The sequence below is a fragment of the Salmo salar genome, chromosome 09, assembly GCF_965601325.2.
Source record: "Salmo salar chromosome 09, fSalSal1, whole genome shotgun sequence".
NCBI classification, from domain to species: Eukaryota; Metazoa; Chordata; class Actinopteri; order Salmoniformes; family Salmonidae; genus Salmo; species Salmo salar.
Genome location: NC_138299.1, coordinates 41209675 through 41228137, shown reverse-complemented (window position 1 = coordinate 41228137; position 18463 = coordinate 41209675). Strand labels below are relative to the sequence as shown.

Here is an 18463-nt window from a genome sequence, read left to right as displayed (position 1 = left end):
AAAAATGTTTGACAATTATGGCAACAAACTGACAAAAAGTAGGCTATTTGAACTTGAGTATAAAACTACAAACAATATCTTTGATAATGCATTAAGTCCCATTTTATTGCTTTCAATTCCAAACAAGGTACAATGTCATGACATTCTAAGACAGATACTAACACTGTCATTGAAACATTCTTTGAAATTCCCATCTACAAGCTTTTCAAAACCTGTTGTTTCCAAGTGCATTAAGTTTAGTAGCAGTTATATTGAAAACTAGTCAGTCACATGGACAAAGTTAACACAGATCACTGGCATAGGAAAACTCTAAATGCAAACTTTTGGAGGAGAATCAACAAGTGGAAATCCCAGACACCACAAATAAAACAAGATCATGCAATCAAGATCATTCACCACATAACATATTCAAATAGTTACAAAAACATTACAGCTATGGTATTTTGAATCTGAAAATAGTCATATTTAATAGTACATTTTGTTACATTTTAGTAGACGCTCGTCCAGAGCGACTTACAGGAGCAATTAGGGTAAAGTGCCTTGCTCAAGGGCATGTCGACAGATATCACCTAGTTCGCTCGGGGAATCGAACTAGTGACTTTTCGGGTATACTGATCAAACGCTCTTAACCGCTAGGCTACCTGCCGCCCCTGTAGATTTGTTTGCAGCCATTAATGTCTACAATGTGCTAACATATACAATCTTGAGGATCCAACAACTTCATCACTACTAAAGTCTTGATGCAAAAACTAAAATCTGACCAAACCAGATTCAATCATCAGTTTCTTCCAGTTGCCAGCTACAATGATTTGCCGCTTCTTCTGAAAAGAAACATGAATTTACATTAATTATTTATAATGTACATGCATATAATGTATACTGATGATTGACTTGAGATTGATTGATTTTGGCTTTACATGTGGGGCAATATTTGTTATTTGCAAACTAAATTTCCCAATGGGATAATAAAGTTGAACATTTGAAATGTATAGTAGTATTACTAAACAATATTAGAATTCAAAAGTTTAAAAACTTAATCTGAAGCACAGGTAACCTTCAACAGAACAAAAAGCAAAGAGTTAAAATTAACATCAGTGAAATACTACGTACCATTTATTCAGAAGTGGATCACTGTACAACTCTCAATAAAAAGTTGAGAACATTTACAAACCTGATTGAGACTCGGTGGGGGAGCTTCTCCAGCAAGTCTTCATGAAGTCATTCACAATCAGCTCCTCACACTCTACTTTCACTTGGTATTGAGGAATGTGGAGCTTGTTATTATTATCCATTTTCTGAACTGTCACTTTCAGCGGCTTATCAGCAAGGAGCTCATAGAACCCATCAAGGGCATTGTCATCCCAGCTGCCTTCTGAGTTCTCAAATTCAGCCAGGGAACACAGAAAGGCCTGAGGAGGGTGTTCTAGTAGCTGAGGTGGAACAGACTTCAAAGACTTCAAATCAGTTTCTGACTCATTTCCATAATCCACAAAGACAACAGAGATAACATCAATTTTGCTAACAATCTGAGCTCGATACCATTGCTCGTCTTCGGCAAAGAGAGCCAGACAAAGACTTCCAGGGCTCAGGGTAGACATGAGGACTGTGTCCTTATGCTCAGAGTTTCCAATGAGCTGGCAAACTTTTGAGATTTCAGCAAGCTCCTCGGAGTTTGCATACTGGCACCAGAAATAATCAGGGCCCGCTATGGAAGAGGCGTACACATCCAAAGTCTGTCCCAGGAATATATCCAGTTTCCAGAATTGCAGCAGTGTATTATGCTCTCTGTCACTCCTCTCTATCTGGGATGGCAAAGATCCAGAACTTGGGCTTTGTCGGTCAAGGTGAGTAGAGTCTCCAGCTGAACAACACATATTTAGTGAATCTGCTAGTATGACGTTCTGGTCCAGACAGACCTCCCAAGTGGATCCAGTGTCTTTGATGAACTTACATTCCCATTTCCTTGCACTGTCCGCACCTGCAACTTTTTGGAACTGGCAACTAATTTCCTGCTCCAATCCTTTGTATTTAGTGTCCGCAAGTCCACTTAAAGAACAATGGATGCTAAATCTTGGGTGCTCCAGGAACTGGGTGTCCAGCCTGCAAACCTTGAGGGGTGAAACGGATGCTTCATTACCAAAGTCTATGTATTGCACATGAATTTTGTCTTCTCCATTTGTTTCTAGAATGACTGCACGATACCAGGAACAGTCATCTGGAAACTCAGAATTCACCAGATCCCCTGGCTGCGGATTGGCAACGTTCTTGCGTGCAACACCATCTGATTGGTCAGAATTGAGTCTTTCCACAAGAGAGAACAGATACCTTTCATCCTCTACTAATTGAACAAAGAAACTTGATGGACTGTTGCATTGTGAAACATAGACATCTGCTCCCCAACCTGGTTTTATTGATCGTTTTGGAAGATTTTCAAGTTTGGGGACACTCTTGGAAGGTACATTGGATCCACTTGAGGAGACTCCTGCAAGACCATTATAAGAGATTGTCCTGACTGCCAGAGTGTCTCCTGAACATTGCGTGGTGCTTGGTGATCTGTCCATCACTGGAACCTCAGTGGAATTCAATTTGGGAGTCATTTCTTGTGTAAGACGTTTATACTCAGACCGGTTCAAGGTTTCATTTGAAATGGTCACGTCAGAGGAGAAGAACTCATCAGCACACTCTGTTTTGCTGTGGACGTGCAAATCAGAGCAATGCAAGTAACTTCTCATCAAGTCGTTGATAACATGCTCCTCACACTCCACTTTGACATGGTATTGTGGGGGGAGACTTTCCAGGTTATTATACATTTTCTGAACTGTAACTTTGAGTGGTTTGTCAACGATAAGCTGGTAAAACCCATCAACAGTGTTGTTATCCCAGGCGCCTTCTGGGTGCTCAACTCCAGCCAGAGAACACAGGAAGGCCTGAGGGGCGCTCTCTAGTAGCGGAGGTGGAATTGACCTTATTGCCTTGAGATCAACTTCGGACTCATTTCCATAGTCCACAAAAAGAACAGTGAAACGATCATTAGTTTTGTGAATGATCTGAGCTCGATACCATTGGTTGTCTTCAGCAAAGAAAGCCAGACAAGGACTTCTGGGGTTCAGGGTATCCATTAGGACAGGGTCCTGCAGGGCAGAGTTTACAAACTCTTGAACAATTCTTGAGATCCTGTATAGCTCCTCAGAGTTTGCATGTTGACACCAGAAGTAGTTAGGTTCAACTATAGAGGACGCATAGACATCCAAAGCCTGGTTTTGGGAAACGCTTGGCTTCTTGTACAGCAGGGGAATCGTGTTTTCACCTGAACAAGACAGTTCTGATACATCTGCTCTGCCTGTTTGACTAGCTTCAACTAAGGAATGTGCCAACACAATACCTTGATCTTCTAGACTGACCTCCCAAACTGATCCGGTCTCCTTCATAAATGTGCATGCCAGTTTCTTCTCAGCGTTTTCTGTTGTTGTAGCCTTTTTGATCATCGATGTGACATCTTCCTCCCATGTCTCTTTGTTGTTAGCATTAGTTATTCTACTAAGTACACAGTGAATACTGAACCTGGGATATTCTATGAACTGCTTGTCGAGTTGTTTCACTTTCAGGGATGGAATAGTTGCTTCATTTCCAAAGTCTATGAATTCAACATGAACGGTTCCATTCCCAGGTTTGCACCTAACAACTGCACGATACCATGAGCTGTCTTCGGGATACTCCGCATTCACCAAGTCACCGAGCTGCAGTTTGTTCAAGTCAACTGGTGGGGCATCACAAGACGACTGTGAGCCATTTAGTTTCTCCACAAGAGAGAATATATCATCTTCATCCTTTGTCAACTGAATAAAGAAACTAGAGTGGCTGTTACAGTGCGAAACATACACCTCTGTTACCAACCCTGGTTTCAAGGGTCTTGAGGGAAGGTCTGTGAGTTTGGAGAAACGACACATCTGTCCATCATGTTCAACCATTGGCTTATTTTCAGGTTTGTCCAACAGTGACTGCTGAGGAGTAGACTGTCCAACTTTTCTTTGCGGGGATGCGAAACACATTGCAGTGCTACTGTGCTTTATTACTGTTCCCCTCGCAGCCCAATCCTGAGATGTTGGCATTTGCACACGTTCTGGCAAATTAAATTTGGTCTGAAATTGATCTGTGCGTCTTGAAGTAGTTGATAGTTTAGAGCTCAGAGAAAGCGATTGGACTAAAATTATTTCTTTTCCTGGTCTCGCCTCTTTTAGCTTCTCTCTGACCATCTCATTTATATGTGTTGTTCCGTCATACAGTTCAACTAAAAGCTTTCCACCAGAGTCTTTAGCCACCACTGTGATGGTAAATCTCAGGTCTGTGGCATGCTTTTCAAACCAGCGGTTGACCTCTTGGGATACATCTTCTGGAACACCGAAGAGCCCAAACGGAACAGCTTGCACAGGAACTGACATGAGCGAGCCGGCTTCTACAGGACAGGGAAGGATGTCTGATTGACTCAATGTGACTGTGTCACCATAATCCACAAAGTGAACCTGAAGGGTTGGATGTGTTGCTTTAATCTGTCCTCTGTACCACTGGCTATCAGTATATTTAGCAAAACAAACAGTTTCTAGTGATTGAGGACAGTTTGTGCTCTGCAGTGGCTGGTGGCAAAAATGTTGAAGATCTTTTGTCAATTTGTCAATCACATGAGAATTTCTTTCAAGCTGGCCATAGAAGTGAGCAACACTTTTTGCACTAGTTATCCACACCTTCTCTTTCCCTCCAACTTCAATGTTGTTTAATGAGAAGTTTTCTGTGTCGGGGGGGGCAGAAGAAAGTGGAGGAGATTTTAGAGGAGCAGGGGCCTTACCTCCTTTCTGAACCAGAAGTTTGCATGCGCTTTGAACTGGTGTTTCAATATCTACCATATTAACCACCAAGCCTTGGGTGTCACGCATGACTGCATGTATGGTGCATTTCAATCCTACATTGGAGTCAGCAGTGGAATCTACAAACTTCTGGAACTCCGATGAGGCAGCATCACTCCAATCTGCTGGAACAGGACTTGTAGGAGTGTTCAGATTCTGCAGGAAACACTGAAAGGCCTGGGTCTTCAGTCTTCGAAACACTGGGTCCAGGGGGCGCAAGTCTTGCAGAGAGACATGCCTGGTTTGTCCATAATCTATGTACCGCACATCTACATGGGGAGACCGATCATTCTCAACAATCCGTGCTCTGTACCACATACCATTGTCATGATCCAGAGCAACACAAATGTCTCCATCAATTTGCTGTGGAGGACTGGAGGTATAATGATACTGCATTTCTTGCATAAGGATCTGAAGACTTGTACTCTCCTGTACCATCTGGCACCAGAATTTTGCCGGACTTTCAATGCAAGATACTTTGACTTCCAAGGTGCTTCCTACTTGGAACCAATGTTCATTGAGGACAGTCTCTGTTGCTGACGGAAAGTGTGGAGTGGTAAGGGGATGCACACTGTTTTGTATGTCTATGGCAAAGCTTTCCTCTGTGACTCGTGGTGGAGGCCTCTCTGACTCCAGAAGACATCTCTCTTTCACTCCAAAAAGTTTGTTGATGTTTACATTGTCGTCTCCATAGAGTGTCACACAGTTGATGCCTTCTGACAAGTTGTGGTATTCAAATTTTGCAATGACGGTCTTGTGCAGCAGCACAGATTTCAGATACTTGATTTCATCCACTGTCCATCCAATGCCTCTATCCTCAATACCGTGGAGGGAGCAAACATAAGTTACAACTGGCATTCTGAAGAACTTGGCAGCCAGTGGTCTGATGTCACCCACATGGACAAAGTCTGTCTTCCCATTATCAACATGTAGTACTTCCACAGCACTCTCTGATCCAATGTCCTGCTGTAGCAGAGATCGATACCACTTGCCATTGCCCCCTCTTGCTGCACATGGAGCGCCTGAGGCCGTCTGTCTTGCCTTGCAAAAAGTAGATCTTCCCTCATAGTATTCATGAATCTGCTCAGAGAGTTTCTCCAGCTCCTGAGAGAAAATTGAGAGTTTGCAGAAGATACGCTGTGGGTTTATCACCTCTGTGACTTCCACAGTTTCAATGAAGTCTGTTAGCAGTTCTGGATAGAAGTATTGTTGAAACTTCTCAAGTTCTCTCCCAGCATCAGTCTGTTTGTGTGACACTGTAGGTGGCAATGTCTCTGTGGAGGAGACCTGACTCTTTGGCAAGTTCAGAGACGATAGAACAAGTTGTTTGAACTTGTCACTGGGGAGCTTTCTGGCAAAGCCGACTTCATACATATGTTTGTTAATGATCGGAATATAAAGGAGGACTGTTCTGTCTGGCATCAATACATCCTGAACCATTCCATTGACTGTTTTGCCGCAAAGAGACTCCAAAAAATCTGAGGCTGTTGGAGTCCATTTGTTTTCATGGGATAAGGGGGATACATTGGCAAGAACACAGAACTCCACTTCTGGAGGTAAAAGAAAACAGTCATTCTGACCCCATGCTAAGGTGTTGTTTGTAGCAACATGAGCTCTCCCTTCATCAATGAGAAACACATTGTAATGATGCCCATGTCTTGATATTATCCTAGCCCTGTGCCAGGTTACATTCAGATGAGCTAGACACAAGTCTCCAGGGTTTCCTTCTGATTCACAAAACCTCTGTCTGGGAATCTGAACTCCCCTTCTCATTTGCTGGTAAGCATGTTGCCTTTCTTGATTAAAGTTTCCCCACAATTCCACTAGAGAACAGACAGGATTTAGGTTTACCCTTGTAATGAGAACTGTGACTTGGTATCCTGGCATTGGCAATCCAGGAATGGAACACATTTTGAGTAGAATTCAGGACAGGTCACAATTAACCTGGGAATATAAAAAAAAGAAAATAATTAGATATGTGGATGGTAGGCTACACAGGAAGTTGGTGGCACCTTAATTGCGGAGAACCGGCTCGTGGTAATGACTGGAGCGGAATAGTATCAAACACATGGTTTCCAGGTGTTTGATGCCATTCGCTCCATTCCGCCATTGTTACAAGCTGTTCTCCCCTCAGCAGCCTCCTGTGTTAGGCTACCCCTGTTACAATTACATTAAGCAGACACTCAAGACAGAGCGACTTAGTCAGTGCGTTCAACTTTTGCAATGGACATACTTTTTAAATATATGGTCATCCATATGATATATATTTGTCATTTCTTTGATGATATATGACAAATATATGCATCTTGCATATGGGACTGTTTTTGTTCAAAACTACATTAGGAACAAATCAATGCTTATGCATAGTTGGCTACCTTGATCATGAGAAGAAAAACATTTATGCGCAACCCAATGTGATAGGTGGCCACTTAAAAAAGATGCAAATAAATAGTTAATCGAAGGCACTCTTTTAGTCGTCAGTTATTCAAACTTTGCTATAACTATGTGCTACAGTTTACTATTGTGAATTGTGTTTGTCAAACCAGCTAGAGCTGGTAGATGGTCTAACTAACCAACCAGCTACAGCTGGTCAAGCAGGTGACCAACTTGCCTAATAAATCACACTGTGATACCAATTATTGGTACACATTCTGAAACAATGCAGTGCAAAAACTTGGAAAGTTGACTTACAAGCCAGAATGTTGTTCTGGCACAGCCAGAAGAGGACTGGCCACCCCTCATAGCCTGGTTCCTCTCTACGTTTCTTCCTAGGTTCTGGCCTTTCTATGGAGTTTTTCCTCGCCACCGTGGTTCTACACCTGCATTGCTTGCTGTTTGGGGTTTTAGGCTGGGTTTCTGTACAGCACTTTGAGATATCAGCTGATGTAAGAAGGGCTTTATAAATAAATTTGAATGTTGAATAAAATTACATTTGAACTCAGTCTATCCACAAGAGAGTATTATTTCACTTTTTAGAGCGCCGGTACTGCCGTTGAAATTTCTATCACCTGGCACAAACCCTAAACACCTGCAAGACTTCGGTTAATATGCTTGCATGTACTTCCTTCTTGTGCACATGATGCAGGTAGCCTAGCGGTTAAGAGCGTTGGGACAATAAATGAAAGGTCGCTGGTTTGAACCACCGACCTTACGAGGTTAAAATATCTGTTAATGTGCCTTTGAGCAAGGCACTCAACCCTAACTGTTCCTGTAAGTCGCTCTGGATAAGCAAGTCTGCTAAATGACGTGAATGTATAAATGTAAATGATTGCCACACACACAGAGACCCGCGTTTTGAAGTTGGTTTAATAATACTTTCCTGTGGATATTGTCTCAAATGTCGACCACCTGAAGGACCAGGGGCCTCCTTTATAAACACTGCATACAGCGCCTTCGGAAAGTATTCAGACCCCTTGACTTTTTCCACTTGGTTACGTTACAGCCTTATTCTAAAATAGATTTAATAAAACATTTTCCTCATCAATCTACACACAATACCCTATAATGACAAAGTGAAAACAGGTTTGTAGACATTTTCTGAAATGTATAATAAAAAATAAAAATGTAAATGTGTTATTTACATAAGTATTCAGACCCTTAGCTCAATTTCGAGTCTCATTGCAAAGGTGCATCCCGTTTCCATTGATCATCCTTGAGATGTTTCTACAACTTGATTGAAGTCCACCTGTGGTAAATTAAATTGATTGGAATGATTTGGAAAGGCACACACCTGTCTATATAAGGTCACACATTTGACAGTGCATGTCAGAACGAAAACCAAGCCATGTCGAAGGAATTGTCCTTAGTGCTCCGAGACAGGATTGTGCCGAGGCACAGATCTGGGAAAGGGTACCAAAACATTTCTGCAGTATTGAAGGTCTCCAAGAACATAGTGGCCTCCATCATTCTTAAAATGGAAGAAGTTTGGAACCACCAAGACTCTTCCTAGAGCAGACGCCTCACAAGTCCTCAACTGGGAGCTTCATTAAATAGTTCCCGCAAAACACCAGTCTCAACATCAACAGTGAAGAGGCAACTCGGGCATGCTGGCCTTCTAGGCAGAGTTGCAAAGAAAAAGCCCCATCTCAGACTGGCCAATAAAAATAAAAGATTAAGATGGGCAAAAGAACACAGACACTGGACAGAGTAACTCTGCCTAGAAGGCCAGCATGCTGGAGTCGCCTCTTCACTGTTTACGTTGAGACTGGTGTTGTGAGACTTGTGTTTTGCGGATAGTATTTAATGAAGCTGCCAGTTGAGGACTTGTGAGGCATCTGTTTCTCAAACTAGACAGTAATGTACTTGTCCTCTTGCTCAGTTGTGCACCAGGGCCTCCCACGCCTCTTTCTATTCTGGTTAGGGCCAGTTTGCGCTGTTCTGTGAAGGGAGTAGTACACAGCGTTGTACCAGAGCTTCAGTTTCTTGGCAATTTCTCACATGAAATAGCCTTCATTTCTCTAACAAGAATAGACTGACAAATTTCAGAAGAAAGGTCTTTGTTTCTGGCCATTTTAAGCCTGTAATCAAACCCACAAATGTTGATGCTCCAGATACTCAACTAGTCTAAAGAAGGCCAGTTTTATTGCTTCTTTAATCAGAACAACAGTTTTCAGCTGCGCTAACATAATTGTAAAAGGGTTTTCTAATGAGCAATTAGCCTTTTAAAATTATAAACTTGGATTAGCTAACACAATGTGCCATTGGAACACAGGAGTGATGGTTGCTGATAATGGGCCTCTGTACGCCTATGTAGATATTCCATTTAAAAAAAAAAAATCAGCTGTTTCCAGCTACTGTAGTCATTTACGACATTAACAATGTCTACACTGTATTTCTGATATATTTGATGTTATTTTAATTGACAAAAAAATATGGTTTTTCCTTTCAAAAACAAGGACATTTCTAAATGACCCCAAAATGTTGAACGGTAGCGTAATATACACACACACACACACACACACACACACACACACACCACACACACACACACACACACGAGTTGAAGTCGGAAGTTAACATACACCTTAGCCAAATACATTTAAACTCAGTTTTTCACCATTCCTGACATTTAATCCTAGTAGGTCAGTTAGGATCACCACTATATTTTAAGAATGTGAAATGTCAGAATAATAGTAGAGAGAATGATTTATTTCATCTTTTATTTCTTTCATCACATTCCCAGTGGGTCAGAAGTTCACATATACTAATTGAGTGTTTGATAGCATTGCCTTTTTAAATTGTTTAACTTGGATAAAATGTTTCAGGTAGCCTTCCACAACCTTCCCACAATAAGTTGGGTGAATTTTGGCCCAATCCCCCCGTCAGAGCTGGAGTAGTTGAGTCAGGTTTGTAGGCCTCCTTGCTTGCACACGCTTTTTCAGTTCTGCCAACACATTTTCTATAGGATTGAGATCAGGGCTTTGTGATGGCCACTCCAATACCTTGACTTTGTGGTCCTTAAGCCATTTTGCCACAACTTTGGAAGTTTGCTTTGGGTCATTGTCCATTTTGAAGACCCATTTGCGACCAAGCTTTAACTTAATGTCTTGAGATGTTGCTTCAATATATCCACATAATTTTCCTTTCTCATGATGCCATCTATTTTGTGAAGTGCACCAGTCCCTCCTGCAGCAAAGCACCCCCACAACATGATGCTGCCACACCCGTGCTTCACAGTTGGGATGGTGTTCTTCGGCTTGCAAGCCTCCCCCGATCTTTGTCCCCATGTGCAGTGGCAAACCGTAGTCTGGCTTTTTTATGACGGTTTTGTAGCAGTGGCTTCTTCCTTGCTGAGCAGCCTTTCAGGTCATGCCGATATAGGACTCGTTTTACTGTGGATATAGATACTTTTGTACCCGTTTCCTCCAGCATCTTCACAAGGTCCTTTGCTGTTGTTCTGGGATTGATTTGCACTTTTCGCACCAAAGTATGTTCATCTCTAGGAGACAGAACGCGTCTCCTTCCTCAGCGGTATGACAGCTGCATGGTCCCATGGTGTTTATACTTGCGTACTATTGTTTGTACAGATGAACGTGGCACCTTCAGGCGTTTGGAAATTGCTCCCAAGGATGAACCAGACTTGTGGAGGTCTACCATTTTTTTCTGAGGTCTTGGTTGATTTCTTTTGATTTTCCCATGATATCAAGCAAAGAGGCACTCCGTTTGAAGGTAGGCCTTGAAATACATCCACAGGTACACCTCCAATTGACTCAAGTGATGTCAATTAGCCTATCAGAAGCTTCTAAAGCCATGACATCATTTTCTGGAATTTTCCAAGCTGTTTAAAGGCACAGTCAACTTAGTGTATGTAAATTTCTGACCCACTGGAATTGTGATACAGTGAATTATAAGTGAAATAATCTGTCTGTAAACAATTGTTGGAAAAATTACTTGTGTCATACACAAAGTAGACTTCCTAACCGAGTTGCCAAAACTATAGTTTTGACTCCAACCTAAGTGTATGTAAACTTCTGACTTCAACTGTAATATATATATATATACACCTGCTCAAAAAAATAAAGGGAACACTTTAACAACACAATGTAACTCCAAGTCAATCACACTTCTGTGAAATCAAACTGTCCACTTAGGAAGCAACACTGATTGACAATACATTTCACATGCTGTTGTGCAAATGGAATAGCTAACTGGTGCAAATTATATGCAATTTGCAAGACACCTCCAATAAAGGACTGGTTCTGCAGGTGGGGACCACAGACCACTTCTCAGTTCCTATGCTTCCTGGCTGATGTTTTGGTCACTTTTGAATGCTGGCGGTGCTTTCACTCTAGTGGTAGCATGAGACGGAGTCTACAACCCACACAAGTGGCTCAGGTAGTGCAGCTCATCCAGGATGGCACATCAATGCGAGCTGTGGCAAGAAGGTTTGCTGTGTCTGTCAGCGTAGTGTCCAGAGCATGGAGGCGCTACCAGGAGACAGGCCAGTACATCAGGAGACGTAGAGGAGGTCGTAAGAGGGCAACAACCCAGCAGCAGGACCGCTACCTCCGCCTTTGTGCAAGGAGGAGCAGGAGGAGCACTGCCAAAGCCCTGCAAAATGACCTCCAGCAGGCCACAAATGTGCATGTGTCTGCTCAAACGGTCAGAAACAGACTCCATGAGGGTGGTATGAGGGCCCGACGTCCACAGGTGGGGGTTGTGCTTACAGCCCAACATCTTGCATGACCTTTGGCATTTGCCAGAGAACACCAAGATTGGCAAATTCACCACTGGCGCCCTGTGCTGTTCACAGATGAAAGCAGGTTCACACTGAGCACATGTGACAGAGTCTGGAGATGCCGTGGAGAACGTTCTGCTGCCTGCAACATCCTCCAGCATGACCGGTTTGGCAGTGGGTCAGTCATGTTGTGGGGTGGCATTTCTTTGGGGGGCCGCACAGCCCTCCATGTGCTCGCCAGAGGTAGCCTGACTGCCATTAGGTACCGAGATGAGATCCTCAGACCCCTTGTGAGACCATATGCTGGTGCGGTTGGCCCTGGGTTCCTCCTAATGTAAGACAATGCTAGACCTCATGTGGCTGGAGTGTGTCAGCAGTTCCTGCAAGAGGAAGGCATTGATGCTATGGACTGGCCCGCCCGTTCCCCAGACCTGAATCCAATTGAACACATCTGGGACATCTTGTCTCGCTCCATCCACCAACGCCACGTTGCACCACAGACTGTCCAGGAGTTGGCGGATGCTTTAGTCCAGGTCTGGGAGGAGATCCCTCAGGAGACCATCCGCCACCTCATCAGGAGCATGCCCAGGCGTTGTAGGGAGGTCATACAGACACGTGGAGGCCACACACACTACTGAGCCTCATTTTGACTTGTTTTAAGGACATTACATCAAAGTTGGATCAGCCTGTAGTGTGGGTTTCCACTTTAATTTTGAGTGTGACTCCAACTCCAGACCTCCATGGGTTGATAAATTGGATTTCCATTGATTATTTGTGTGATTGTTGTCAGCACATTCAACTATGTAAAGAAAAAAGTATTTAATAAGATTATTTCATTCATTCAGATCTAGGATGTGTTATTTTAGTGTTCCCTTTATTGTTTTGAGCAGTATGTATATATATGTATATATCATTTTTGGGGGGGGGTCAAATATTTGGGGATACCTGGCTTCCATGAATACACGCCATTGGTTATTAGCTAGGTTTCCATCCAATTTGCAACAGATTTTCATGTGAATATTCTAAAATCTGCATAAATCAATATGCGCATTATCCAACCAGAGATGTGTTGCCATCAAACTGACTTGTTGCGGATAAAAAGCTGTGCGTGATGACATAGTGCACATTCATTCCCGTTAAATTCCCACGTACCAAATGAAAAATACAAGTTAAATGGGGTTCATTGCATTTTCAACTCTACTGAGTTATGTAGCGAATGTGCCCACTCTGGTGTTGGCGCATGCGCTCTAGCCAACAGATCGCAGATACAGCGCGGGTAGACTACATTGATATTATTATGGATAAGAGGCATATTATTTGTATTTGTCAAATGGCAGCCAAGCATCGATCATCACGTCACCAGAAATATATTATTGGAAAGCAACATCAAGCTCATCACCTTGCACATTCACCACCAAGTTCATAATTATTTTATCTGTAGCAGAATTTGTATGTTTTTTATTTTACCAGGTAAGTTGACTGAGAACAGTAATTTACAGCAACGACCTGGGGAATAGTTTCAGGGGAGAGGAGGGGGATGAATGAGCCAATTGTAAACTGGGGATGATTAGGTGACTGATGGTATGAGGGCCAGATTGGGAATTTAGCCAGGACACCCGGGTTAACACCCCTACTCTTACGATAAGTGCCATGGGATCTTTAGTGACCACAGAGTCAGTACATCCGTTTAATGTCCCATCCGAAAGATGGCACCCTACACAGGGCAATGTCCCCAATCACTGCCATGGGGCATTGGGATATCTTTTTTAGACCAGAGGAAAGGGTGCCTCCTACTGGCCCTCCAACACCACATAATAAACTTCATGCTTTCCCGAGTCGTTGTGGGAGGACCACACAATGACTCCATGTTTACTTAGACATGATGGTTATTATATCAATATTTGCGCATAAAGGCGTTTCCACCACCATTTATTGCATAATTAATTTTAATGACACAAAAAGAGCCCACCATGTCGAACGAACACATTGTCTGTCGGCCTTTATAACGTTGTACCGGCATTTCATGTTTCCATCAGTCCAGTCGTGACTTTTTTTCATGCGTCACGTAATTAAACCTCATGGAATGGTTGGATGGGAACGTGACCCTGAAAAGAGAATGGATGACGTTTTCCATGCGGAGTTTTAAAGCTCGTTCACACAATTTTAAGACTGTACAATTTGGCGCACACCATAGATATGCATTTTCGCCGTTATAAATCAGAACAATCTCATTTTCGTACGTGCGCAGACTTTTCATATATTGTGCATCCAGAAATTTACTTAACGGTTATAATTGAGGTCCCAGTCAAATGGTCAATTAGCTGAGTAAGTTAAAATATAATTATATTCAACATTTGTGACAGATCAGGAACGTTTAGGTTTATTGTCTATGTAAATATGCGTGACTATATGCTGTACACAATGGAAAGCATCGCCACATTCAGGACTAGTCACCAGCTTTAGATGGTCAAACTGGATGTCCCAGCGAGAAGTACTCTGTCATTCCATGGTGAATGAAAACTTCTGCTATTTGACATGTAAAACAATATGTCGAATTAGTTCTAATCAAGCAGTTAGAAATCAAATATAAATCCTTACCAAGTTTGATGTAACTCGTGTTTGTGAACATTTTGTATTTCCTCATCGCAATCCAATTGGAATCAACCACCACATGCAATGGACGCCAAATAATGAGTGTTTATTGGAGCCAGTCTATGGGTGGAGGTGGGGGAGCGCCATATACTGATTTAGCCATAGCATCATTGTATATGTGTCTGTGAGCATGGGCCGCGCCATTGAGGCCATCTCCATTGAAGTAGTCAGTTTTCTGCTTTTACTACTTCTATGAGTTGGCAAACTAACTGAAAATGTCCACACTGTCACATAGAGTGTGTTTAATCAGGTATAAAGCACAGGTTGGCAATTTACTGCCACCTGCAGTTATGGAATGTTTGCTCAGGAGTATAATTCATTGGTTAATCCCTCCCTCATGATGACCTATAATTATGTGATCCTTCCTTAACTCATAGGAAGTCCCACCCAGTTGACTACTTCAAAATGGTGAAAGTCCTCAATGGACACTGCCCATACTAAAATGGGCTTTTGGGCACGAGAATCTTCTATCTCTATGGGGTGCGTGTCATCTGTTGTACCCACAGCCGCAAATGTATACATTAAAGTGCATGAGCATGTTTACAACAATGTTTTGTTAAGCGATGAGGCAGAATCTGGAAAAACTGTAAAAAGACTCGGCACACTTCCTTCTAATTTATTTTAATAGTAGCTGAGATGTCGGTCAATAGACCTTAATCAGACCATGTAGAACTTTTTAACGGTGCGACTCGGAATGTAGCTCAAATCTGACGGTTGCGCGCTCCTCGCAACAAACCAACACAAATAGGTCGGTCCTCTTACCTATGTGAAAATAGCCAAAATAAGGATTAACCACAATAGTGAAATTTGCGGTTCGCCTTCAAAATAAAGTTCCCTAATTTTCATTTATACAAATAGTGGAATCTTGCCATATTTGGACTAGATAATGTTAAACAAGTTTGGAATGTTATATAAATTCAACAAAAATCAGTTGATCGCACTGTGGATGTATTAGACTTTACAATTGCATTGGTGGCATACTTCTATTTCACTACAGCCTTACCTTTGGATTGTGGATTCATGAAATGGGGTATCAGTCTACTCAGTGACACCCACAGAACACAACTGTGAAGAGTTTACACAGATATGAGCATCGTAGCTCAATATTGCGGGATTCTGAAACCACTGTGAAGTGAGCCACATTGAGCTTACCAGTCAAACTACTATGTATATTGGACATTCATATTGCACTGCACAGCCTTACCTATGAATTGTGGATCAATAAAATGTGGTAGTCATGTCCCACAATAAGAGCTGCAATGCTGGGGCCAAGCTCCCTATATATGACATTTTATGTAAACTCTAAACAGATTTGTTCTGTGGGTGTCGATGAGAAGACCCCCAATTCATGGATTCACAATACATAGGTAAGGCAGTACAGTGCAATATGAATGATGGGCCGCCCCCAGGTGGTAAGTGTGGGTAACAACACATCTGCCACGCTGATCCTCAACACAGGGGCCCCTCAGGGGTGCGTGTTCAGCCCCCTCCTGTACTCCCTGTTCACTCATGACTGCACGGCCAGGCACGACTCCAACACCATCATTAAATTTGCCGATGACACAACAGTGGTAGGCCTGATCACCGACAACAACGAGGCAGCCTATAGGGAGGAGGTCAGAGACCTGGCCGTGTGGTGCCAGGACAACAACCTCTACCTCAATGTGATCAAGACAAAGGAGATGATTGTGGACTACAGGAAAAAGAGGACCGAACACGCCCCCATTGTTATCGATGGGGCTCCAGTGGAGCAGGTTGAGAGCTTCAAGTTCCTTGGTGTCCACGTCACCAACAAACTAACATGGTCCAAGCACACCAAGACAGTCGGGAAGCGGGCACGAAAAAACCTATTCCCCCTCAGGAGACAGAAAAGATTTGGCATGGGTCCTCAGATCCTCAAAAGGTTCTACAGCTGCACCATCGAGAGCATCCTGACTGGTTGCATCACTGCCTGGTATGGCAACTGCTCGGCCTCCGACCGTAAGGCATTACAGAGGGTAGTGCGAACGGCCCAGTACATCACTGGGGCCAAGCTCCCTGCCATCTAGGACCTCTATACCAGGCAGTGTAAGAAGAAGGCCCTAAAAATTGTCAAAGACTCCAGCCACCCTAGTCATAGGCTGTTCTCTCTGCTACCGCACGGCAAGCAGTACCGGAGCTCCAAGTCTAGGTCCAAGAGGCTTCTAAACAGCTTCTACCCCCAAGCCATAAGACTCCTGAACATCTAATCAAATGGCTACCAAGACTATTTGCATTGCCCCTTCCCCTCCCCACTGCCACTCTCTGTTGTCATCTATGCATAGTCACTTAAATAACTCTACATACATGTACATACTACCTCAACTAACCGGTGCCCCCCTGTATATATTGTTATTTTTTTTTTACTGCTGCTCTAAATAGATGTAGTCCTGCTTTGTGGCATTTCGAAGGCTCTATGTTATACTGATCGCACTATGGATGTTTGTGCATGTAGATATGGTTGTCCTTGTTTAACAGAGCCATTAGGCATCTTTCAATGTTCCTATCGGCGGATTCATTGCTAAATAGGGTGCAGGCCAGGCAGCAGGCGGTTAGCCACCCTGCCAGCTTAGTGGACTTTCTCATTAGCATAGTCAGTGTAGTCAGCTCAGCTACCCCCATTGAGACCGTGTCTGTGCCTCGATCTAGGTTGGGCAAAACTAAACATGGTGGCGTTTGCCTAAGCAATCTCACTGGAATAAAGACCTCCTCCATTCCTGCCATTATTGAAAGAGATTGTGATATCTCACATCTCAAAATAGGACTACTTAATGTCAAATCCCTCACTTCCAAGGCAGTTATAGTCAATGGTCAATGAACTAATCACTGATCATAATCTTGATGTGATTGGACTGACTGAAACATGGCTTAAGCCTGATGAATTTACTGTGTTAAATGAGGCCTCTCCTCCTGGGCACACCAGTGACCATATCCCCCGCGCATCCCGCAAAGGCAGAGGTGCTGCTAGCATTTACTATAGCAAATTTCAATTTACAAAACAAAATGACTGCGTTTTCGTCTTTTGAGCTTCTAGTCATGAAATCTATGCAGCCTAATCAATCACTTTTTATAGCTACTGTTTATAGGCCTCCTCGGCCGTATACAGCGTTCCTCACTGAGTTCCCTGAATTCCTATCGGACCTTGTTGTCATGGCAGATATTACAATTTTTGGTGACTATAATATTCACATGGAAAAGTCCACAGACCCACTCCAAAAGGCTTTCGGAACCATCATCGACTCAGTGGGTTTTGTCCAACATGTCTCCAGACCTACTCACTGCCACAGTCATACTCTGGACCTAGTTTTGTCCCATGGAATAAATGTTGTGGTTCTTAATGTTTTTTCTCATAATCCTGGACTATCGGACCACCATTTTATTACGTTTGCAATCGCAACAAATAATCTGCTCAGACCCCAACCAAGGATCATCAAAAGCCGTGCTATAAATTCTCGGACAACCCAAAGATTCCTAGATGCCCTTCCAGACTCCCTCCACCTACCCAAGGACGTCAGAGTACAAAAATTGGTTAACCACCTAACTGAGGAACTAAATTTAACCTTGCGTAATATCCTAGATGCAGTCGCACCCCTAAAAACAAAAAACATTTGTCATAAGAAACTAGCTCCCTGGTATACAGAAAATACCAGAGCCCTGAAGCAAGCTTCCAGAAAATTTTAATGGAAATGGCGCTACACCAAACTGGAAGTCTTCCAAC

General features: G+C 42.9%; 1 protein-coding gene across 1 annotated transcript; it reads right to left on the bottom strand.

Moving 5' to 3' along the window:
• Nucleotides 1–79: 79 nt before the first annotated feature.
• tdrd6b (tudor domain containing 6b) lies at nucleotides 80–15018 on the bottom strand. Its single transcript, XM_014211483.3, has 3 exons — nucleotides 14674–15018; nucleotides 1172–6842; nucleotides 80–821 (listed from the first exon to the last, which is right to left on the bottom strand). The coding sequence occupies exons 2-3, from the start codon at nucleotides 6807–6809 to the stop codon at nucleotides 772–774; spliced, it is 5688 nt and encodes a 1895-aa protein (XP_014066958.3). The 5' UTR covers nucleotides 6810–6842; nucleotides 14674–15018; the 3' UTR covers nucleotides 80–771.
• Between the last annotated feature and the right edge of the window lie 3445 nt (nucleotides 15019–18463).